Raw genomic sequence first — 26,392 nt, 5'->3', positions numbered from 1 at the left:
TCCCCTCCAAATATGTTGAAATGTGATCTCCATTGCGAATAGAGCTGCAAAACACATACATGTGCAGGTATCTTTTTTGTAGAATAATTTGAGTTCCTCCGGGTATATTCCCAATAGGGGAAGTGCTGGGTTATATGGAAGGTCAATTTCTAGTTCTTTCAGAAATCTCCACACTGTCTTCCAAAGAGGTTGTACTAGTTTGCGTAAACATGGAACCAACCGTGTTGCCCATCAAAGCTGAACTGGATAAAAAAATGTAATACATATACGCAGTGGAATATTATGCAGCCATAAAGAAGGACAAATATACGGACTTTGCAGCAACTTGGATGGATTTGGAGTCGATCATACTCAGTGATTTATCACAGAAACTAAGAACAGGGTTCGATATGTTCTCGCTCATAAGTGGACCTTGAATCATTATAGTGCTACAAGAAAGTGACTGGCAGTAGTGGGAAACTGTCAGGGGAGGGGGCGGTGGGATTGGCAGTTGAGGGAAACTGCTAGGGGAGGGAGGGGCATACCTCATCAACAAGGGTACCTGCATGATCAATGTTTATATAGCTAACCCTGAATTGTACCCCACATCTTTATAATAAAAATTAAAAAAAAAAAAAAAGAAACGTGATCTCCAGTGTTAGAGGTGGGGCCTAGTGGGAGGTGACCTGATCCTTCATGAATGACTTGTAATGAGTGAGTTCTGGCAGTGATGAATATGTTTCCGCTCTATTAGTACATACGAGACCTGATAGTTTAAAACAGCCTGGCTCCACCTTCTCTCTTTCTTGCTTTTGTGCCTGCCATGTAACACACCTGCTCTGCCTTCTGCCATGATTGTAAGCTTCCTGAGGCCTCATCAGAAGCCCAGCAGATGCTGGCACCATGCAGAACCATAGGCCAAAATAAACCATTTTTCTTTATAAATGATCTAGTCCCAGATAATTCTTTAGAGCAATACAAAATGGACTAATTCAGTTATATTCTGAACAGGTCTATGTCCATACTGAGAACTAAACCTAAGCTGGGAAGAAATATAAAAAATTTGTGCATGCATTTCACACTGCCTTCAAGTTAGTTAGCTTGTGAAAAAACATCAAAAAACCAAACACCTCCCCCTCCCCAAATTACCCATAGTACAGGCTATTAAAATGTCAACCAATACTCATTACTAACTTTCCCCCCCCAAGCATTAAAATTACCAGATTGCCATATAGGACCCTATTATTTCACTTTCATGTATATTTTCTAAATAATGTGCAGGGTAAGACCAAGAAATGTGGAGTAGGATGAGAAACACAATTTTAAGTGAATCACATCATTTGCCTTTAGGTGGCTTTTAGGATCAAATGATAAGAAGCTTTAGAAAACAACAGTTTTGTACATCCAATGCCCGCAAGTGAGGCAACAGTAACTATCTTTTCTCATTCTACCACTCCCCAAGTTTTATTTTGCTCATAACTTCTGGAAAATTCTCAGCCATTCTGAGAAAAGAAGGAGGAAGAGGCTCTACAAGACGTCCACAGAGTAATATAAAGATGCTTTCACTTAAACATGTTGTTTCTTTCTTTCTTTTTTTTTTTTTCTTTTTTTGAGTTGAAGTCTCACTCTGTCGCCCAGACTGGAGTGCCATGGCCGCTCCTGGCCACCGCAGCCTCGACCCGCTGGGCTCCAGCGATTCTTCCGCCTCAGCCTTCCGAGTAGCTGGAACTACAGGCGCGCACTACCATGCCCGGCTAATTTTTTGATTTATTGTAGAGATGAGGTCTCGCCTGCCCAGGCGGGTCTTGAACCCACGAACATGTTGTTTCTTAACTTACGGCGCTTAACTTCCTGAGCTGTTATGGACCTTGACATTTTTCCTCATGGGTTTTCAGCTCCCTTTTTTGGATGTGAGCATCCTGAGTCACAAGGATCACAGGGTGATACAGTCACCTTGTCTGTATCACCAAACACTGTTTAGCTAATAATGGTGGAGACTATGACAAACTTGGAAGCTCCCCTTTCTGTCCTTTTGTGACAGTGTTCTTGTCATCTCTTGGTGTTGGAAACTCAGAGAAAGCAGAAAGAAGGAAACAGAGTTTAGAAACTGGTCCCATTCCTAGATTCTATCACTAGAGTTGGTGCTCTTATGAGAATATCTAAGTGATAAAGTGCTTAAGAAATCTCTAGCACGTCGCCAGACGCAATGGCTCACGCCTGTAATCACAGCACTTTGGGAGGTGGAGGCAGGATTGCCTGAGTCCAGGGGTTCAAGACCAACCTGGGCAACCTGGGGAGACCTTGTCTCTACAATAAATAATTTAAAAATTAGCCGGGTGTGGTAGCACGTGCCTGTGTTTCCAGCTACTTGGAAGGCTGAGGCAGAAGGATAGCCTGAGCCCAGCAGGTGGAGGCTGTGAGCATTCCACTTCACTCCAGCCTAGGGGACAGAGTGATACTCTGACTAAAAAAACCCAAAAAACAAAAACCAAAATCTCTAGCACGGAGGAGATTTCTGCTGTGAGAGAGCTACTGTTCACCCTCCCCATCCAATGTTCTTCCAAAATTCATTTTCTTCTTCCACTGGGTGCAGAGCTGCCAAATTTTAGCTGAGTACAGGCTGTTCAGAATGAAGACCACACTTACCAGGCCTCTTCACCGGCAGGTGTGGCTAGGTGATTACATTCTGATTAACAAGAAGTAAATGGAAGTGTTACATTCACTTCCCAGTGTTGGGGCATGCTGTTTTCCTCCTCCTTGCCTGCTGATTGTGGTTGTGAGGGCTGGGCTTAGAGAAGCCCGAACTCTTTCTATATATTCTTAATCCTTCTTAAAAGCCTGCCTTCTGGCTTTCTGATGCTGCTTCAGTAGAAAAACAAAGAGGAGCCGGGCTCGGTGGCTCAGCCTGTAATCCCGCGCCTTTGGGAGGCTGAGGTGAGTGGATTGCCTAAGCCGGCGGGTTCGAGACCCGCCTGGGCAGCGAGACCTCATCTCTACAATAAATCAAAAAATCAGCTGGGCGTGGTAGCGCATGCCTGTAATTCCAGCTACTTGGAAGGCTGAGACGGAAGGACTGCCGGAGCCCCAGCAGGTCGAGGCTGCGGTGGCCGGAAGCGGCCACTGCACTCCAGTCTGGGCGACAGAGTAAAACTCCAACTCAAAAAAAAAGAAAAACAAAGAGGTAATTATCCAGTAATTTTCCTGAATGAAGACAAACCATCTGATTAATTCAGACCAAAATCTTCTTTCCATCTCAGTTGTCACTTTTATAGGGTCTTGAATCGTTTAGATCATTGTGTTTAACTTTGTTTGTAGAGATACTGCTTTTATTAGATTCTGATTCTCAGAGACAAATTTATTTGCTTACTGACTGCAGTGATATTTCCAGTTTGTCTATGTATAGAATTCCCCAGTAACTTTCAGAGCTTTGTCTGTACCTTCGTATTATGTCTTTTCAAATAATTCACTACCCATTATTCCCTGGGGGGAAGAACCTTTTTTATAAGAAAAAAAATCAACAATCATAAATGTTGATTCAGAGCAAACTCCTCTTCCTCTCTTAAGAAAGTAATGTCACATGCTTCTTTATTTGTTGACCTTCTGCTCTTTGCTTTTGTGTAGGTTCAGAACACCTATTTGTTGTAGAGTTATAGAGGTGAATACAAGGCTTGTATCTATTGCTATAGATTGAGATTTTTGTTTTGACCAAGGTAGACCTACTTTCTGACTTATTTTAGTGGAATTGTTTTGCATTTATTTGTTCAGATTTATAGGAATTAAAAATTGAGAATGAAAAACTTCTAACATGGAGACAGAAATGCAGTACCTCTTCTTAAAACTCTTTCTACTTAATCCTTGTTTTGGATTTCTATATACTTTAAAATGTACTTTGTGGAGAATTGATTGTATTGATGCCCCTGATTTCTGTCACCTATTTCCTTCCATGCCCTTCCTATGTCATTTTGCAGTGTCCTTTTATTTTTTGTAGGCATCCTGCTCATCCCTTCTCGCAGGGTCATGTGACCTACTCTGGGCCAATGGGATATTGACAAATGTGACAAAAGCAGAGATTTGAAAAGGGCTTGCATGATGATGTGCCTCTTCATGACAAGGACATGCCTGAGTTAGCTTGCTGGAGGATATGTGAAGTAGAGCCAACTCTCCTCAGTCATCCTAGGCAAGGACATCTACAATTAGCAGAGCCATAGAACCAACCTGCAGCTGACGCACGCAGAATTCTGCTGTAAACCATAGATGTCATAATCAAGGTTAACAATGCCAGAAAAGTATGCTGCCAAGATCTCTGCCCTGGTAAACATCTGAAAATGCAACAGGGAAAAGCTATGCCTTTTTAAAAAAATGACTTATCGGGTCACTGAACTACTGAAATATTTTCAAAGAAGCAGCTTAAAGTTACTGCATTTTAGAGTTGTCAGGCTTCAGCCTAAATAAAAGACCTCGCTGATGAGTATAATATTATTCTAATGTTAGCTTTCCATTATTTTCTGAAACACTGATGAGCTAGTGTTTCAGTTTTATGTCCCTTCCTACAGTAAAAGTGGTGACGTATTGAGAAAAAATTACAGTACATAGGAAAAATAAATAATTCATTTTCACTATTTGTAAACACATTTGTTGTATTCATGAGACTCCTTTAACTAAGGCCAGATTAATATTATATTTCAAGTATTAGCATTCTTCTCACTAGGCATTAATCAGACCAGCACATATGTTAACTGCGCCTCTCAAACTTGAATTATTTTGTTAATGACATTCACTTGAGTATAGAGACAGCCTCTTGTTAGACAGCTACCTCTTAAAGAAACCAGCACAATTTTGTATACATTGCAGGTGCTTAATAAATATTCAATGATGGTATTTGCTCATAATATAGTCTTAACCCTCATTTTGATTGATCCTATACTAGCTAATAACAATTTTATGCAAAAGTATCGGAAATCATTTCATATTTATTTGGACTGTGGGATTCTAAATAGAATGGAAGTTTTAGGAGTAACTGAAACCAAAGTCATTGCTCCTTCAAAGATTTCTACTTCCATGACACCTAAACGTGCATTTTTGGTTTCAAGAGCATCCAATTGCGCAACTGTCATTTATGACTTTCTATAGTCATTTACGAAGTTTTTTTTGATACTACTGTCTTTGTTTGTGAAGTTCTTTTGGTTTACATCTTGGGGTTCACCAATAAAACTGACCTCAATTTAACTCTTTTCAGCATCAGAGTTATACCTCCCCTGATGTCCTTTAGTGCCACAAGCTTTGTATTAGGAGTCTGGTTCAATCAACCTATCCCTATACATTATTTTAAAATCTTTTCTCATCTCCTTTCTCTATCTCTCCAACAGAAGCCTTCCCATGATGATGGAATGTTCTCTGTGCTTTCCAATAGGGTAGCTGCAAGCCATATGTAGTTACCAAATACTTGAAATATAGCTATTGTGACTGAAGAACTGAATTTTAAATTTTATTTAATTTTAATTAATTTAGATTTAAATTACTTAAGCCATGACATGTGGATTGGACAATGCAGTTCTGGATAGAAAGGTTTAATCTGTGGAACCTGTAGGGCGGCTTCTGTCCTTTCATAGAGACAGGCCATTTAGGAGAACATATTCTAGATGTCTGCAATGTGAGTATCATCTTTTCTCTTTGGGACCCAGTATTGTCCTAATACCAAACATTTTTTTGTTTGCTTCTTGCTTTTTATAATAGTACTACTGAAAAGAGTTACACTGAACATTCCTTTGTGAAAGGTCTAGGTAAAAGAAAAAAGAGTAAGATGGAGGAGAATTATCAGTGGGTGTGTATATACATGCTATCAATTCACACACACACACACATGCATACATGCTTTTACCTTTTTTTTATACACATAAACACACACACAAGTGGATTTGATTTTTGGTTCTTTGCTTAAGCTAAATTTGAACAAATTCGTTGTTACTGAATTAGACAACTACTCACATACATGCCATTGCTAATAAATGAGTATAGAAGTGGAAGTTGAGGAGAGAGTGAAAATTCAGTGATTTCAACAGCTGTTTTAAGCTATTTACAAGTAGTCTCGTGGTTTCAGTGGCCAGGTATGGTTAAGTAAACATTCCTGGAGCCTAACTGACAGAGCATAGGCATATACGAAAATGAAGATGCTACTTTATCTCTAAGGGAAGGTAGAAAGAAATTAGGTGTGAAAGCTTCTTACCGTGGCTACAGGTACTATTGCTAAAGCACTTTGAAAATACTTGTTTAATCAATAGCGGGCAAGAATAATAAGTAAGTGGCAGGAGAAACTTGCCTGTCATTCTTGAGCCCTCACTACACATAGCTGATCAACCACAAATGTTGGAGCTTTTGAATCCTTCAGTACTACATATTAGACATTATTTATCATAGCAGATAAAAGCTGTTTGGCTTCCCTGGCATTAGGATGATTTACTTGGAAAGTACCCTTTCTAATCAAGGTTCAGACCGAACTTTCTCTGTATGACCTAGTAAAGAAGAACCTTATCTTCTCCTTAAAGAGGATCATGTATATTTTTTTCTGCTTGAGCCCCCTTTTCTCTGCATTCCCCACCATCTTTCCCACCCCTGATCATTTCTCTTCATGATTAGTTTGACATAAGACGTGCTTAGAAGGCATTCTGGAGAATGTCCCAGGCAGCCTCAGCATTGTCTCTGGACCTAAAGTCAAAATGGATCGTTAACCCTAATCCTGTGTCCCTAAACACTACATTGCTTTTATTTGCATAGAGGTTGATGTGCTGCGGTGATTTCTTCCCCCTTGAGAATAGATTGTGACTTTATCCATTAAATGACCCTCCCACCCTCCCAACACATTTCTTTTGCATTATGAGGTTCAGATTATCTCCTAGATTCTTTAGGTTGATGTCATTCAATCTGCAGGATCTGTCTTGGATCAGATCATACATTCATCCCTTGCCCCTGAATCTGTTCACCAGCACTGACCCAGGAGATCTGCCATTCTAGAAGAGATATTTCTTTTTATTGTAGGAAGAATTAACAAAAACATCCAATGGCATATTGTATCTCTATGCACAATATTTATTATTTTTAGAAAGTAGGATTTATTGAGAGGTCAGAAAAGCTCCCACAGTGGGCGGGAACCCTTTTCAGACACTATCAATTAATGTGCTGCCCCACATGGTAGAAATAAAGTGCAAAATCATCAACTCAAATTCTCAAAGAATTTCACCAAAGAAGTCCTGAAAACTAATACCCCCCCCTTCATTTTATTTGCTTTAGTTATGTAGGAGCACACACAGGTATGACTTTTTCCTAGGAGTAAATTTATGCAGTGAGTGAGTGAGCCCAATAAAACAATCAGTTAGTTAATAGGAAAGTTTTAGAAGTGTCATCTCTGTAGCTTTAGAAGCTACCTATAAACTGAAGGGCTCAGGGTGAGATTCTTTATTTTTTTTTGAGTTGGAGTCTCACTCAGTCGCCCACTCCCGACCACCGCAGCCTTGACCTGCTGGGCTCCGGTGATGCTTTCGCCTCAGCCTTCCAAGTAGTTGGAACTACAGGCGCGCACTACCATACCCGGCTCGTTTTTGATTTATTGTAGAGATGAGGGCTCGCCAAGTTGCCCAGGCAGGTCTCGAACCCGCGGGCTCAGGCAATCCACTCACCTCAGCCTCCCAAAGGTGCGGGACTACAGGCTGAGCCACCGAGCCCGGCTGGGTGAGATTCTTTTAAAGGTTTTTATCAAATTTGTTTTTTAGGTGTACTTTACTATAGGTGTAGGACAAGTTTAGGTAAAATGGGAATTAGAAAAGAAGTAAAGAATCCAATAACTCACAAAACCCCTTTATACTAAGCGCATGCCAATTCTCTCTATTCCTTTAAAGCCTTTTAAAAAAAGGTTTGGTCTTTTGTGCGTGTGTCTATCCAGCCTTCAACCTCATTAGAGAGATGCAACCAGAGACACAGAATTCACAGTGATTCACAGAAAGAGAGTAAGTATCAGGGGCACTGTCTGTGTCTCAGGCTGTAGGTAGAAGAGAGGAGATGTCCAAGGTTCATTCAACAAACATTTACGTGCCTGCTTTTAACCAGACCCTGAGATTTTGGTGAGAACGAGACAGAAATGTCCCCAGGACTCGAGGTCACTTACAATCTGATACAAAAGTGCTGGGGCCAATGCCAGCTGGGAAAAAATAGTTTAGATGAATGCCTCAAAACAAAAGCAAAGCTTTTGTAAAATTCTTTATTCATCTTGTTTGACTTCATTTATCCTCATTTGTCAAGAAGTTCAGCTGGGGAATCAAACCCCCCCAATCTGGTTGGGTCTGAAGGTGAAGTGTACTCTGCATCATAATCTGAGTGGGACACCACCTACCCAATCTAAGACTTGGACTTCTGCTATAACCTTTGCAATATTCATCATGGCTCAGATAGTCCAAATAATTATCTGGGTAGTTATGATGAGCCAGCATAACTTCTGGGCTTCCCACAGAAAGCATATTCTGTTCCTCAGCATCTCTGTGCACTAAGCAACTCATGCACCAGTCAATAGCTACCCAGTTACCGAATGGTCTTGGTTTGCTTGGGACTTTCCGATTTTAGCTCTAAAAATGTCATCTCCCAGGAAATCCCTCATCTGCAGGCAAACCTAGACAGGGGTTCCCTGCAACCTAGTCCTATATGGCTTTCACTTAACCTAGTTAGCACAGATTGCTCCTTGAGCTATAGTAAAGTCTTTCCTTTCTTCCTATTTCATAGGCAATACTGTGCTCTTATATGTTCTTACTTTTCCTCTTAATGCACTACCAGCACCGTGGTTTTCTTTTCTTCTTATCCCCAATTCCCTTGTCTAGAATTCCTCCAGCAGCTTAAATAGACTCCAGCAAAGCATCTATTTGAAAGGCCTTAAGGAAGAAACAGGAAGGCAACGCCTTACCATCTCTTGACATTCCTAGGGCAAGACACTTCTGCAGTCGGCAGTGTTGGCAACGGTTTCTGTTGGTTCTGTCAATTAAACAGTTTCTCTGCCTTGGGCAGGAATAAGAGGCATTGTTCTGCTGGCTCCTCCTAAAGAACCCCTTGAGGGAAAAAGAGAAGGGGCGGGAAACAGATTTATAAGAAGAGAAACATAAAGACCATTAACATACGTATTTGCTACATTTTCTACAGCGAATATAACTGAGTTTAATTTTTAAAATTCTTGGAAATCCCTCCTTGTATAGTTTGCAGATGTTTCTACAGCAGAAAATGTATGCTATCTGCAGAGATATGAAGGTACCATCCATTCACTCATTCACTTACTCACTGAATCCATGCTTGCTAAAGACATTTGCAAATAGGCTGTTTATGCAAAGTAGACCAGAGTTTCTGCCCCCACAGAACAGTGGGCACGGGGTGGCAAAGGAAAGTGTCATGGCTAAACCAAACATGTCAGAATTTGACGGGACAATAACACAAGCTTGTACCAAGTGAGGTGGGGAAGAACTTTAGGTAGTAAGAGCAGGACTGAAGAGTATGTGCTATTGTTTTCCTAGTTCCTAAGATGCATTTTTCCACACTAGAAAATTTTTGAATTTGACTAGAATGCACCTGGAAAGTTTTTTGTTTGTCTGTTTTTTTTTTTTTAAAGAGGGGTTTTGCTATGTTGCCCAGGGTAGAGAGCAGTGGCTATATACAGGCATAATCATTGCATGCTACAGCTTTGAACTACTGGGTTCGAACAATCCTCAACCTCTCAAGTAATTGGAACTATAGGCGTGTGCCACCATGCCCAGCTCTGAAAAGTTTCTTCTTAAACAAATGATGTCTCTTATAATTAACCATATCTTTGAATATTGCTGAAAATGAACTTTTAATGAAAGCATGCTTGCCTTCTTCTGGTACAAAATGAACTTCCATTGACCAAACACTGCCCTCCTAAATAAATACAGCTGAGTTAAATAAGAAAACCATTTTTTTTTTTTGGATACCACTCCCTTTAGTTATCTTATAGAGAACTCATTTGGGGAAAATCAGCATTTTCCCTAGAGATATGAAAGTTACCGTCCATCCATTCATTGACTTGTGTCATTAGTTTCTCTAATCACTCTTTGCTCTTGAATTGCCTAGAGCAAAAGAGAAAAAGTGCAAAGTGCCATGAGCAAAATGATGGCTTGCAGTATACTCGCCAAAAGAAATTCTGGGAAAAAGAGAGTCCACAGTGTGATCTTTGGGTAGGAGGAAGCCTAGAAAAGTTCAAGGAGGGTAAGCTCCATGCCCATCTTGCTGAGAAGCTTGGAATAAGTCCCCTGACTTCCCTCAAACAGCATTTGTGTTTCCTCAGCTATCGGTAGGAGGATCAAGGAGGGCGGGGACTAGGTGAGGTGAGTGAGGCGGTCACTTTGGCCATGAAATTTAAGGATCACCAAAAAATTGGGGAATTAGGAAATATACTTTAACACATTGTTAAAAATGACATTAATGCCCAAAAAATTTCAAAAACACTTATAGTTTAAAGAAAGACAGAGCCGGGCTCGGTGGCTCAGCCTGTAATCCTGCGCTTTGGAAGGCTGAGGTGAGTGGATTGCCTGAGCCTGCGGGTTCGAGACCCGCCTGGGCAACTTGGTGAGACCTCATCTCTACAATAAATCCAAAAATTAGCCGGGTAATTCCGGCTGTAATTCCGGCTACTCGGAAGGCTGAGGCGGAGGATCGCCGGAGCCCAGCAGGTCGAGGCTCCTGGTGGCCGGGAGTGGCCACTGCACTCCAGTGTGGGCGACAGAGTGAGACTCCAACATGTAAGGAAGGGAGGGAGGGAGGGAGGGAGGGAGGGAGGGAGGAAGGAAAGAAAGAAAGAAAGAAAGAAAGAAAGAAAGAAAGAAAGAAAGAAAGAAAGAAAGAAAGAAAGAAAGAAAGAAAGAAAGAAAGAAAGATAAGGATCAGTATTGTTGAGTTTCCTTTGGTCTTGGGTGCTAATGAGGCTCAATATGGCTCTTTGAAGAAAGTTTGGCCAACCTGGGAGAAGTTCAGAACTGGATGTGTGGTCAAGGATCTCCTTAGAGGGAAAGGCCTAAGTGATTTTGTGGCTGTAAGTCCAAAGCCACTTAATAGCAAAAACTGATTTCTTCCCCATATATTTATGTGTATTCTTTATTTGATGGACACAGTGAGACATCTGATTGTCCAGTCTGTCTAAATTTATGGAGTCCCTTAAAATAGAGGTCACACACAAACCCTCAGGGACTGAAATAATGTACGCCATATACTGTGAAAACCATCAGAAAGTACAACCTCAGCCCATCAATCTTGATTAAAGATGGCTTGGAATTTACATCTTAAGAAAGTATTGTGTGGTTTTTTATCTTTGGATATTCGTGTCACTTAGCAAAAGAGTTGACAGGAAAGACTTTTCTGAAGTCATAGTCAAAGCTGTAATTTAAGGCCAATTTGACATTAATTACGAAGCATTTCTTGCTTATCTGTTGCTCATTACTGCAAATGAGGTTTTTGGCATGAAAAAGAGATTCTGTTCCAAATTTTATTGAATGAATAGAAATTAGAATAAGTGCACAAGCTGAATTGATGTTATTTAAAATGGAATGTTTATGTTGACTTGAAAACAGTATTATGAAAACTTGGAGGTTGATACTGAATGTGCTGACACTGACATATAATTCTGAACAGAAGTTTTTGAGTTTTTCATTTGGAGAAATATGTAACATATTTACAAATGTGGGTTTTTCTATAAATTAAAAAAATAATAGTATAGTGTACAGCATCATTTTAACTGAAACCTCTGAGTATGCTTCATAATAACAGCATAATTTCTTTGATTGTATATTCCTTCTTTAAATGGAAAAGATGAAACTCATTCCTGGCTATTGGCCTGTTGGATTATATTTGTGCAATAGTTAAATCTTTTGGAAATCACTGTTTAAAATATTTTGCTTTTTAAGATGAATATATAACCATATTTTGAAATCAGACATTTTCCAAGTAAAGCTTATACAATGAAGTGCCAAACATCCTCATTTTGACATTGATTGAAAAGTAATTTTTAGTCGATATTATGTAAACTAGACCAGAGCTCTTATGACTACACAACAAGCCAAGAGAATGATAGAAATGCTTTCAATGGAGAGGGTTCTGGTTCCGAAATTATTATTGTTTGTGAAGAAAGCTACTTGTTTACCTGCCCAGAGGAAGTGATAACTTATTCAAAGAAGGGTACCAAATTGTCGGCTTATAACTTTGCTCTATTGTTTCTTCTTGGTGAGTTGAAAAATTGCATGAAAATGGGTAACATGCTCTTAATTAGAGGTCTGCAATGGAGCAGCATGTGAGGAAAGTCTTATGATGTTCACATGTGGATTACCACTAATCGTCTCTAAAGCAGATCAGTATGTTGACAGGTTGGTACATTAATATTTTCTTCCCTGTATCACTTTATCCTCATTTATTTTTTTTTTCTTTTCTTCCCTCCAGTTTCCATTCCAGGAATCATATTTGTTTTTGAGACTATTATGAAGACATTGTCAATTTTTCACACAGCACCACTATGTTACAGTTACAGTATGTTTTGTCTCCTTTATATTTAAAAGTGTTTTAAGAATAAAATTGGATCTTAGAATCTATGACTGTGCTACATTTCTGTCAATTTGCTGACCTTAAATTCATAATTTATCCTTGATCAAAAATATAATTGTTCATGCCAATAACTTTGCCAGCATATCACCTTTTTCCTCCCAGACCGTCATTGCATTTTATTTGTTCTGGTTACACATGGTTCTTAAAAGTTGTAGAACTGTTTTGATTTCCATTGCTATTTTGTCTCTCACTTTTTCTTTCCTTCTAAGAATTAACTTTTAAAAACTTCCTGTTAAATTTTGAATTTCTCCTATTTTAGATTAGATTCATGTTAACCACTATTCTCCCCAGATCTGTATTTAAGAAGCAACTAGCTCACAGGAATTAATTTGTCATAGGAAGGATTGGGAGAATCTGTTCAGGAAGGGAACGCTGGATTGAGAAACCCGTGTTTCTGGCCACATATGCTCTGTTCTTTACTCTCTGGATCAGTGATGTTGGTTAAATGACATAGTCTTGCTTGTACCCTAGGACCTCATTGAAAAATGAAGACGTTGAGGAAGATGATTTTAGTTGATTTAGATATTTTCTTGTCCACTTGTAACATACCATTCTTCCAATTATCTTTTCTTTTTTTCTTTGAAATGTGAAAATAAAGAATGGCCACATGCATATTGCAGCTGTTACCTTGACTTCTACTTTCTCAAGCAGATAGATAAATATATGCCCACTAGTTTATCATCTTTATGTTAACCTTTATTTTTTTTTAGTATAGTAATAAGTGCCCTGGAGTTTGCTGGAGCAAATACTGCTAAAACAACAAGACTCAAGTATTTCTCTCTCTGTAAATGTGAATAACTCAAGCTTTTAAATAAGAATTCATTTTTAAGGTGCCGCTGACCAGTGAGACAATAACAAAAAGGTAAAAGGCAAAAGAAGAGAAAATCAACCCTCCCACCCACCAAGCAAGAATTCCTGACTGTCAGCAGACAGAATCCTTTAGCAAGACTTCTATAAAAGGTGTCACCACGTGCCTTGTGAGGTACACAGATGCCTGAGGCAAATACAGAACAGTGTGGTATTAAAGTCTCATACCTTGCAGCCTTCACACGTGATGACTCCGTAGTGGATCCCAGAGGACTTATCGCCACAAATTTTGCATGGTATCACTTCAATTTGTGCTGAAAGGGGAAAATAAACATTTTGAGCTTACAGAATTGTCTTCTTTCTTTCACCCTGTGTACCTCCTTCGCCATCTATCCCTGCCATAATGTTTGTGTTTGAAAATACTGGGGTGGGGTGGCAGCATGGGCATCATTCGTTACTATTTGAATGGCCTTCCTAAACTTCTAAGTGAAAGGACGTCCCTCTGCTATTGTTTGCTTTGTTTTTCTTACTACAAAAACATAACCAGCAACCACACGTTTTCTAAACACTTGCCTTCACCGTTATTTCCTTTTTAAACTTGACCTTAATATAAGGTGACTCAAAAATCCCTTGCACATATGACTTTAGTTTTCTTATTTTGCACTTGAAACACGAAGTCACCGATAGCTTTCACATGGCCTTACCTCAATGATATTTTAAATAAGTAAATAAATCAAAACTGGAAAAAGAGGGTGCATGTTAGCTCTGTACATTACGTGGATGGATGTTTACTTTCAAAAAGGCCAATAATGAGTCAGTCCAATATTTACTGAGCATGCTGTATATGTCCTCTAAGATAATAAAGGCTGTCGACATGGGAAAAGATATGCTAATGACACCAATAATCTAATGAATAAACAAAATTAATATCTGGAGAAATCAGAGGAAAAAATGGTAGACTTTGCGGGTACTAAATATAAATTTTTTTTTTTTTTTTTTTTTGAGTTGGAGTCTCACTTTGTCATCCAGACTGGAGTGCAGTGGCCTCTCCCGGCCACCGCAGCCTCGACCTGCTGGGCTCTGGAGATCCTTCCACCTCAGCCTTCCAAGTAGCTGGAACTACAGGCATGTGCTGCCATGCCAAGCTAATTTTTGATTTATTGTAGAGATGAGGTCTCGCCAAGTTGCCCAGGCTGGTCTTGAACCCGCGGGCTCAGGCAATCCACTCACCTCAGCCTCCCAGAGGTGTGGGATTATAGGCTGAGCCACCCAGCCAAGCTACTAAATATAAATTTAATAGGAACTGAAATACTTTCAATGAGGATGAAGACATTTTTGTTGATTTTGAAGACTAGGATTGGGTTAAGCCAAAAGGAAAGGCAAAAGGCGTTTCTGAAGACAGAAGTGAATGAAAAATAATTGGAGGTCTGGGATGATTATGGTCTTGTGATCACTGAGACAACAACTTGGCTATAATGTACATTTAGGTCAGATGGTTGGATAGAAGGATGATGCCAGGTTATAGAGTTCCTGGGGTTAGGCAGAGGAGTTTTCACCTGATCCCACTAGCCATAAGGAACTAAGGAAGTGAGCAGGGTGAAGAAATGAAAGTGGTGGTTTGGGTACCCTAGAAAGGTGAGTTTGGCTGGCTAACCATAAACAAGCATAAGACCAACTAAAGGCTAATTCTAACTTAGATGACAGGAGATGAAAGCATGGCTTATTACACCAGTGACAGGACAAATGAAGAGGAAGAAGCAGACAGAAGGATGGCTTCAAGGCAGGAGAGAGATCACATGATGAAAGAAAGTGTACAGAGGTGGAAATTGATGAAGCATCCAAGGTGACTTCTAGTTTCCTAGAGAAGAGGGTGAGATAAAGTAGTAGGTGTCACAAAAATGGGAATGTTAATAAAGCAATTGCTTTGTGAAATATGGTGGGGCACTGAAGTTCCATTTTGCATGTGTGCAATTTGGTGTGATGTCTTGTGCACAGAACCTCTTGCTAAGGTGATTTTAAATCATCAGCCTAGAGGTTATGGATGAATCTATGAGATAAAATTTATTTAGAAATGTAGTGATTCCTGTGTCTCTGATAGTACGCGTATTCTAAGAGTTGTTAAAATTATACACACTAAGAAGATCTGCTATTTCCTCTCCCAATTTAAAATAATTATGCAAAATATACTTCAAAATGCTTTGTACATCAATCTGCCACTTGGATGCTTTTCTATAGTTTCTCACTTTTGAATATACAAAACAAATAAATGCAAGATATTACCGTCCTTTTCTTATTGTTTTACACTTTAAAAAAAGACAATACTCAGCTTTAGGGTAGCACATTAAGTTTTCCAAAATTAAATATTTCACAGAAACTTCAAATCATCCTTGTAAGCAAAAATTCAGTGTTATGTCCCTATTTTTCATATGAAAAAAACTGAAGATTCAGGTTGTTAATGATGCTTTTGAGTTGACTTGGAAAGTGACAACCAGAAATTAGCCAAATTTCCTGATACTTCCTTCAGTTCTCTGACTCCCGTAAAAACAAAGGAAGACTACAAGTTTGAATTCCTGTGCTACTCCAATAGCACCAGCTAAAGAGCTAATGATAAAAAACATCAGAAGAGACAAAGTCACTTAAAATACTTATTAGACTGAGTGTGTATTTGTATTTGCTTTTGTTTCTTTCAGTTTTCAGATGACACGAACTAGTGTTTGTTTTCAATATTTTGTGATAGGGAAAAATAGGAGATCTGATACTATTCTATTCTGTCCTCCTCAACTCCAGTCCTTAGTCTGTTAATGATTGGAGCCATGGCCAAGATCAAAATCTCTGATCTTATGTTTTCTGGTTTATAAAGCTTAGCTGACAAACTTCATAAATTTCTGAGGATCAAATGGACATTTTACGTAGAAGTGCCTTGTAAATAATGACAAACTAGAAAATGTCAGTCGACACCACTATCATCATCATTATGAACTTGTTTTTCTAACACTTTTGAACAAGAAATATGACAAGTACATTATTATTCCTTTATTAAAGATCTTGTCATTTAAAAATAGCCTAATGAATGACACTATAAATTATTTGTACTTTGGATTTTTTCTTCTTTTTTCTGAGATAATCTTTCAAACAGTGGATTGTTTATAATGATCACAAAATTGACTAGAAATCCCAGGCATCCATTGTATAGTTTTTAGCTTATATGATATTAAGTCAGAGGCTCTCTGCATAAATTACTCCCCAGGGAGTAGCTTACACGTGGGGAAAATCTGCTTCAATAAGTTCTTAATTATAAAATGATCTAACTTTAAAGGAAATGAAAATAGAGGTAATTTGCCCCCCGGGGTGTGAGAAGATGTTTTTGAAAGCCACAAAGGTTATCTTACACAATTTCGGAAATACAAATGAGATAAGGAACATTCGATAGAGCATCTGCATATTTATACATATTTATAATCCTGGCTCAACATGTAATCCTGAAGAACTATAAACATTTCAACAGCATTTTTAAAGAGAAAGAAGTCACTATAAAGGGCATATGTGTGTTGTCATGTGTGGGAAGGGGTTATAATTTTGGAAACCCTATGACCACTTTTACTTATTATGGCAGAATAAATAATTTGAGGTAAACTTAAATAATTTAAAGTACTAATTCTTTTTTTCTCACTTAAAGAAATAAGCTGCTTTTAAGCTACAGTTTTATAGTTCATATCATGTATTTTATAAAGCACATCTTCAAGACAGAGTATTTCAGACAGTGATTAAAACAAAAGATCACATTATTGCTCCAAAGTCCTCCATTTCTGAATGTCTTATCATGATACCAGGCATAACCTCTTGTGGGATTGTCTTGCAGTGAATACAGGTTTAGTGACATGCTACTTATGGTTTCCAACCAAACATCTTGGGAAGACTTGGTGGCTTGGAGATCACCAGCTGTGACAACGAAGGTAATAGAAGGAAACTGAGGAAAGAGTTTGACTTTTGTACTTTTGCTTGACTCATGGATTTGTTCAACGATAGCATTCTTCAAGGAACACGTTTTAATGAATTAAAATGTCCTGAGAGATGGTTCAAGAGAAACTCATTCGGTTTTCATTTTTCTTCAATATATTATATATTCTTCTCACTTGTATTTTTCTATTGGTAGGCCTTTGTAAAGACTATAGTTAAAATTTTATTTACTATTTTTTTGTTTATAAAAGCAATGCTATATAGTTTTTTCTTTTTTTGGAACAGTATTCTCACAGTGTCAAACAGTATCATGAAAGATGTAAAATAATTTGATGCTTTGCCTTATATTAGAAAAATTGGTGAAATACAATTAATTTACTACCCCATGATCTGGCAGGCAGAACCTACTCAACAGTTATGCAGTAGTCAAAATTGACTTCCCTATTTGAAGATAGGTCCCTTGTTTAGAGTTTCTTGCCACAAATTCACACAGAGCCACCATGTTTACAATTTTTCCTGCTTATCAAAATGTACACATTTATAGTTATGTCTCCTCAGAACCCCTGCGGGTGTCAGCAGGTGTTAAGATTATATAAACTAATCCATGCTAACGAGCTAGCTAGAAAATGTGTTATTTCGATGCAACAAAATACCTCAACTCTTAAAAGCGTCCATCAGGAATAGTGGTAATAATGGACTTTTCAGGTGCTTTCCGGCTAGAGGACACATTTTTACTGTGTTTGCTCTTGTGGCTTTTAATTCTCCCCATTCCAACTCTTACAACTCAACTTGGCCCTTTTTATATTCTTGGTATATTAAATCCACTGAGGACAAGGACAAGGTTACATGTCTCTTTTTGTTTTCTGTGGTGCCTAAAGGAGAATTTTTATAACTTCTTAAAGCAGTGGTCTTAAACCTCTTTTTCTTTCAGTACAACAAGAGATGTGATATACTCCCTTTTATAATAGAGGCTTTAAAGCAATACCAATTTTTCATATTTGGGGTGAAAAGAAGTTAGAGAGTGAGGGGTATATATTTTCAAAAAGGCCCCAGGTTATCCTGATATGACACAATACAGCCTCCACTGGGCACTAAGTAAATTAAGTCATTAACTGGGCATTCTCTCTGCCATGTAAACCACCTGCCAAGGTGAAAAAAAACTCAGGACCAGGCCAGATCTTAAAATACCACAGTGTGAACAGTAATTCTCTGTTTCCTGACTTTGGGTTTGGGGCTATATTTGCAGCATCTTTGTTTTCTGCTTTTGTTTTTGCTTTAAGGAAAGTAAGAAGCATCAGCCCAGGCTATGATTCCTGGATGCCGGACGGTATATTCCTGGACACAGGCTACATTCCTGGACACTGGGTTTGCCTGTCAGTTCTGTTTCCTACAATTTTACAGTTATGCTAAAAGTGGGCAGTGCAATTAAATCTCTTAATGTCTGAGTAAAGCACAATTTACACATGTAGAAATTTCCAATAAAGATGACTATTTTGGTTAAAAATCCTTTTGCAGATGGTCTCAGTAGCCCAAGTTGTATCTCATCTACCCAAATTGTATCTCATCTACCATCTGTGACAAATCCAAGTTAAAATCTCTGTTTGTACTCTTTCCCTCTCTCACTGGCAGACTGATAAGTATCTACCTCTATTAGGCACAAAAGCTTCTGATGTCACATAACATTAAACCCACAGGCCTGTGATGAAGCAGGTATCCATGGGACTGGTTCCATTTTAGCTGTGCTTCATCAAACAATATCCCTAAGTTTGGGGTGGGAGGTGATCTTGAAAAAATGAGATCCTCAGGGAACAAAGTCTTGAGTTTTGGTCCCTACATCCTACTAGGAGATGGTGTTTCAGAACGATTCCTGGTGTTGGATCAGGATTGTGCCTGAGTATATCTTGTCAGCACGGAATGCATCTTAATGTCAGCTTCCTGCCTGCAGAACAGCACATGAAATTCAGTGCAGTCTAATTTCCACTATAACACTCACAGCTCTCATCTAAGTCTCCCTCTTTTCTCAAACTCTTCTCTGTGAGACTCTGGGTGATGGACTGTGTGAGCCTTCTGTTCCATTCTGTTGATAGACGGAGCCTAAATGACTTAAAGATACATTTAACTTTATATTATTCTAATTCCCTGTACTCTTTATCATTGGAAGCTAGGTTAAGAAAAAAAATGTGACCATATGACAATGGCAAAAAATAATTTTTTTGAAATGCATAATTTGTAGGATTATCACATAGGGGGCTGATCTGTCTTTTACATATGAGTATTTATCCCTGCAGAGTTACTTGCTCACTCTAACTCCCCAGGGGACTGAAACAATAGAAAATGAGACCAACAAATAATGATGACAACAATTAGTATAATCACTGAAAGCAGTAACTGATAATACATTAAATATTTCCCTTGTAAACAAAATGAATCACTTTTATAAGACATAGTGGTTTTAAGCCCATAGTTTATGAATTAATTCCCATTAAGTACCTCTTATCCTGTCAATATTTTAATTATAATGGGATAATATGACTATGAAACCTGACATCACTCAGGTTGAGAGCAGTTAAAGTCTTCCATGACCACTTAATGGTGTGGTCTGTAGACCAGCGACATTAGTATCACCTGGGATCATAGTGCAAATTCAGACTACCAAGACTCACCCAAGACCAGCTGAATTAGAATTAGCTCTTTAAATGAGATTACCAGGCTCATATGCAAGTTTGAGAAGTGTTGCTCTATAATGTCCAGATAATCCCAGTCATGGTTACTCTAAGAATGAATGGAATTTTTAAATTTCCCTGGTATTAAGATAAAAATTTTACAGGATTCTGGAAAAGTAGTTTCTGTGATTGCCTTTTATGAATTTTTTGTTGTTGTTTATAAAGAAAGTAGGATAACTGCAAGGCCAGGAGGGGGGAAAAAAAAAAGAAACTCTGGTCACTAATTGACAAGGCAGAAGAAAGAGAAGCCAGCAAATTCCAGAAACATCTTGCGTTACTGTAATGAACACCCAGTGTACTAGGTTTCCTTTGCAGATAGAATGATTGTTAGCTGTACCCCCGTACTTTCTTCACATTCTAGCACTGTTTGGTAGCGGTTCCTCCCTCTTCTGTAAACTCACTCTTCGGGTTGTGGCTGTCAGCTCACTCTCTGGATATTCAGTACTGACAAAAGCTCTCTTGAGAAGATTAAAAAGAAATACAGGTTTTCTACTTAAAAAATCAAACTGCACAAAGTGTAGCTCTTTTGGTGAAAGTAAGGAGGTCAAACAATTTTTGAAACTGAGAAATGTGCTCATTTTAGCTATTCATGGTAGTTTGGGAAATGCAACGTTTGAAAAACTGTCCCCATCTCATTAAGGCAAATTAGTAAACACAGAGTTCTATCGTCATGGTAGATACTCATGATATTCCTTTTATCTATCGTACTGCTGTTCTGAGACTGGGTAACTCAAAGTGTGGTCCCTGACCAGCAGCCTTAGCCTTTCCTGGGTGCTTGATAGAAATGCAGACACTTAAGTCCTACCCTAGGCCTACACAATCAGAATCTGAATTGTAACAATATCCCTGTGATTCATTTATACAATAAAGTTTGAGAAGTCCCGGAAGAGAGAAAGGCAAGATATTCTGCAATTTACCTGTCAGAATGTCTGCCCCAAATCTACACTCTCTACTACTGTGAGGAGAATTATCTATCTTCTATCTATCTATCTATCTATCTATCTATCTATCTATCTATCTATCTATCTATCTATCTACATTTACTCTACTCGACAGCTAATTTTTCCAGTTATGAAAAGAAGAAAACAGTAACTATTTTGCTTATGTCAATAAAATGTGTCTCTCTTTAGCTCCTTAATTTTTTTTCTGAACTCCTTTCTCTAGTCTCCATTTAGTCGAAACCTTCAACGGAAAGCTCATGTTTATGCGACACCCCCTCACGGAAGAAGATAGTTGGAGGCACTCCACAAACCAAGTTCCAGAGATGATTCAGAATGATCAGGCAGCGTTTATTCCCTGGAAAATAACTCAAAAGGAGCAACATATCTCTTTTCAGAAAATAAAAAAAAATCGAGTTTTCTATGTTAAAAGTCAAATTGCATTAAGAGAAAGAAGAGACAAGTCACAGACTGAGGGAAAATATGGTAAAACATGTATCTGATAAAGGACTTGAAGCCAAAATATACAAAGAACTCTTAAAATTAAAAAAGTGGGTGAAAGATCTGGACACCTCATCAAAGAAGATTATGAATGGCAAATAAGCATATGAAAAGATGCTGAATGTCATAAGTTTTCAGGGCATTTTGAATAAAAAAAACAATGAAGTATCACTACACACCTATCAGGAAGACTGTATCTAAAAGACCAAGAATGAATACCAAGTGCAGGAGAGGATGCAGAGCAAAGGAAATGCTTGCTTGTTGCTGGTGAGAATGCAAGATAGTACACTCACTTCGGAAGGTGGTTTGACAGTTTCTTACAAAGGTGAACACAGTCTTATCATACAACCCAGTAATTGTGCTCCTAGATATTTACTCCCTAAAACTTAATGTCCACACAACAACCTGCCCACGAATGTTTATGGCAACTTTATTCATAAAGTGCCCCAAACTGCAAACAACCAAGAAAGACAAACCAACTGTGAGACATTTGTAAAGCAAAATATTCTTTGGCAACATAAAAAAAGCTACTAAGCCATGAAAAGACATGGAACAAACTTCGGTGCACATGAATGAGCGGAAGAAGCCAGAATGATTCCAACTATGTAACATTTTGGAAAAGGCAAAACTATAAAGACAAGAAAAAAATATCAGTAGTTTCAGGTGGGAGCAGAGAATGAACGAGTAGAACACAGGGAATTGTTAGGGTATTGAAACGATTCTGTATAATACTGTAATGACACATACATGTCATTATATGTCTGTCGAAACCTATAGAACAGCACAAACACAAAGAGTGAACATTGATGTAAACCATGGACCATAATTAATAATAATGTATCACTATCAGTCTATTAATTTAATAAATATATTAATGAAAAATATGAATAATAGAGAAAATTGTGCATGTGTGGGGTATATGGAACTCTATGAATTATCCGCTCAATTATTCTGTATATCCAAAACTATACTAAAAATAGCATTCATTATGCAAAAAAGTGAGCTGTATAAAGGTACGTCTTTCTGGAGTCGTGAGGATCATCTAAGATAGTCCAACAAAGACAAGTAAGGAGTACTTTAAAAATTATCAGTTCAAGTGGCGAGAAACTGCGGGGAGGGGGGTGAGGGGATGGGGAGGTGGGACTGACAGTAGTAGATAGATATCGACTACTGGGGAAGGGGGGGGCATACCTCATCGATAAGGGTAACTGCACGGTGAATATCTGTATAACTATCCCTGAATTGTACCCCACAATTTTAAATAAAATTAAAAGAGAAAAAAAAAACCTATCCATTCAGCAAACATCTGATTATTTTATACCTCAAATATGTGCAAAACCAAGTTTCTTTTATTTATTTATTATTATTATTTTTTTTAGTGAGAAAACATGATTTATTGAGCAGACAGAAAAGCTCCCACAGTGGGAGGGGGCCCAAAAGGTTGTCCCTCAAAACCAAGTTTCTATCTTCTTTTTTTTTTAGATTGGCAAATATAGTCTATTTAGAAAATAAACTGGAGAGAGAGAGAGAGAGAGAGAGAGAGAGAGAGAGAGAGAGAGAGAGAGAGAGAAGGTTTACCTCCCCAAGGTAGGGGAAGGGGCCAAAACTTAGGAAAACATGGCCTGGTCATTGCTCAATGAACACATGACCTGGCCAGTGTTTAATAAAAACAATGACCCCAAGTTTATATCTTCTATGTGAATACTATGATTCTACAGCCACACACATTGAAATCACCTGAATACAGGACAGACAATGACTGTTAAATGAAATTGGAAGGGGAAGCCGGGAAGGCTTGGTGCTGAGGTGGCTTTTTAGTCAGGTATTAGAATTGAGCAAATTTCAAATAGTAAATGTGTAGATAAAGGGCAACTGTAAAGTTGATGGCTAAAGATTAAAAGAGGAAAATCCAATAACAAGAGCAAAATTCCAGATTAGGTATTTAAATTTATTTTGGGGACCTAGTTAATGGGGTTAAATGAAAAGCAAATAGTAGCAGAATGCTTTTAGGATTATCAAACCACCATGCCTCAATCTGTAGTTACTCATCATATGTCAAATTGAATCATGTGAAATTGCCATCTTTTTGTGCAAAAATCTGTCAATAGTGGCAATTTCATATAGTTCAATCTAGTGTTATTCACTGTGTTCTGAGATATAGTTCTTATGCTGCATTATTTTGGAGAATGCTTGAAAAGATCAAAGATATAGGAACATGCTTGCTAAATATAAAAATGAAGCCAATAAATTATATATTTGGAATCAAGCAATTCAAAGGTTGGAGTAAAAATTACACACACACATGAGAAAGAAAATCCCAAGTAACTAAAGTTAGTGGTAGAAAGCACACAATGCTATTTCTCATTCTCTTCATTGACAGAACCAGTAGAGACCATTCCTGAAGTTCTCAGCACTTGTTCAGAGAGTTTGAAAATAAGCAAAACGTCTTTTTCTGGTTGGTGGCAAAGAAACACTAAATTTTTTGAGCATGTTAAAAAAAGAGACAAGCCAGGACTACAGAAAAAAGGAGAATATATTCTAAAATACAGTGATCAGAATCCAATTTCAAAGCCTTTGTTCTTGGAAAAAAAGAAACCATGTGAAATAAAATGACATCATATTTCCTCATGAGGCATTGGGTGAGCTATTGTCCCATATTAGGATGTCCATATAAGATCAGAATGTTAGAACTGTATTAACATTTCTCTTTCTGATTTAATAATGATTTAACTGATTTATAACATCTTATAATTTACCTGAGTAGTCAAAAACTAGACTGTAGCATTATTTATCACTTTTTAATGTTTACAAACACTTTGTTTAAGATGTCCTTAGCTACTGATGCAGCAAATACTTATATAGACAAACTACAGAACACAGGTGAGATGTTTGTTTGTGTGTGTGAGACAGAGAGAGAGAGTGCACATGCACGAGAGAGAGAGAGAGAGAGAGAGAGAGACATCGGTAAACTTTCCAGAAGAACTCACATTTTAGAAACAAAGAACTCACATTTTAGAAACTCATTTTTTGGGGTTATTTGCAAAAGCTTTGGTTTCTTTTAACATAGATAATGTTAATGTTAACATAGATAACATGACTAAATATATTGCCAATTTCTGCCTTGAAAATTACTGTGTTATAGTATTTAATACAGCAAAGTTGCAGTCTAGTCTTATTGCTTTAGCATTGAATCTGAAAAATAAAATGATAAAATCGAAGAGAGATAGGAATGACTTCAGAGTTTAGTTGCTTGAGTTTGTTAATCCATACGCACAGGGCCTTTTTAAAAAAGGAGATGTACAGAATTTAAAGGAAAGTGTTCCTCATTTGCACACGGCAGCAGAAATTACTTCAGAAGTAAAATGATAATTTAGAATGTCACTCTAGAAGCTCACTCTTATAATTTTACCCCATGCTAAACATCACAAAGGCCCGGTGCCAGTGTGGGACTGAGGCAGAGGCTTAGCCACCCAACAAATGTAGAATTAGTGAAGAGCTCCCTCAAAGACTGGAGTGCCTGTTCTGCTGATACTGCACACTTTCTCTAAAGAGATTACTAGCATAATCCTAAATATTATAGGACCCGAGCTATCTTATTTTTGAGCTCATCAGATCTAGCATGCTGCACATAATCCCTAACAGCTTTATTCAGTGTTTATGTAAGCTGGTGAAGTTGTATGAACACGATGACTGTCTCTTCTTATTCCCAGAGACAACATCATTCTGTATAATTGCAGCAAAAAGTAGTGAGAATAGATACTATAATTTCAAATTTCATTTTAACAAATTTCCTCCTTTTGAGCTGCTTTTTTTTTTTTAAACAGGTGACACATTCATAACTATTGTTTGGTAGTCTATAATAACATTTGAATAGAGATGTTTATGGTTGTTCCATTTGTTCACTCTTCTTATACATTAATTTGTACCAAAGGTATTTTGATGCTACCAGATGAACCGAATTGGTAGAAGAAGTTTTTTTCCCCATTTTTTGAAGGTTTGAATTACTTCTAAGGAAACAGAGATTTTTTTGTGTGTGAAAATATTAGAGGAGAAAGACGCTGGCGAAAACCAGAAATTGCTAAGCATAGCGCCAATTATTCTACTGTAGTAACTTTAAAAAAAGCTGCAGCTTTAATTTAGGATATTTCTTTTAATTCTACTAAAATTAAAAAGAAAAATATATTGTTCTCTTTACAAAATGTAAGAACACATGTGTGCATATAGTTCATTTAAAATGTGAGAGGTGTATGTGTGAGTGTGTGCACTTAAACCACTAAAATTGAGCACTGTTGTATGCAATTTTAGAACAGAAGGTAACTTTATGTTTACTTGCATTTTTGAAACCAAACCAGAGGAAAAAATAAACGTTTCTGATCACCTGTGAGCCTCTGCTAATTGTGATTCAGGCCCAAAGAGGATTAAATACATAGACGTTAGTACATCCAGTATTATTAATTTCTAAACAACAATAGCAACAATATCCTGAGTAAATCTGTCAGCAGTAAGGATAAATAGTTGCTTAAAGACTCCACTGATGTCAGAACTGCAATCTGCTGGTAATAGCTTATTTCACCAATAGAATCGTTAAATACATATATTTTGAAATTGGTGAGTAACGGCACAGAAACGGTGTCTATCTCTTTTCTAAAAATATAAGCACCAGGAAGCTCTAAGCATCATGGCAAGATGTGATTCTGAGTTTGTATATTTAAAGGAATTTTGTTTGATTAGTAACTTTTTTTGAACATTGCAATGTTTATATTATTTGAAACAATTATATCAAGTAACATTTTAATATTTTCAACTGTTGTTCATTGCTACCTAGTACGAGCAAAGCAATGATGATATATCGTTTTA

At 37.8% G+C, this 26,392-nt stretch overlaps 1 protein-coding gene across 2 annotated transcripts in view; it reads right to left on the bottom strand.

The window, feature by feature from the left end:
- RORB (RAR related orphan receptor B) overlaps nt 1-26,392 on the bottom strand; it is a 198,352-nt gene that overhangs the window by 43,029 nt on the left and 128,931 nt on the right. For both annotated transcript variants that reach the window (XM_008074362.2, XM_021707173.1), the window contains exons 2-3: nt 13,645-13,730; nt 8,921-9,062 (exon numbers count right to left, since the gene is read on the bottom strand). In XM_008074362.2, coding sequence (XP_008072553.1) covers nt 8,921-9,062; nt 13,645-13,730 — 228 coding nt within the window. The remainder of the gene's footprint in view (nt 1-8,920; nt 9,063-13,644; nt 13,731-26,392) is intronic.

This window comes from Carlito syrichta, unplaced genomic scaffold (genome assembly GCF_000164805.1).
Source record: "Carlito syrichta isolate Samal-C Ts95f unplaced genomic scaffold, Tarsius_syrichta-2.0.1 Scaffold316420, whole genome shotgun sequence".
Lineage (NCBI taxonomy): Eukaryota > Metazoa > Chordata > Mammalia > Primates > Tarsiidae > Carlito > Carlito syrichta.
The sequence above is the reverse complement of the archived record's forward strand: the minus strand, read 5'-3'. Positions and strand labels throughout refer to the sequence as shown.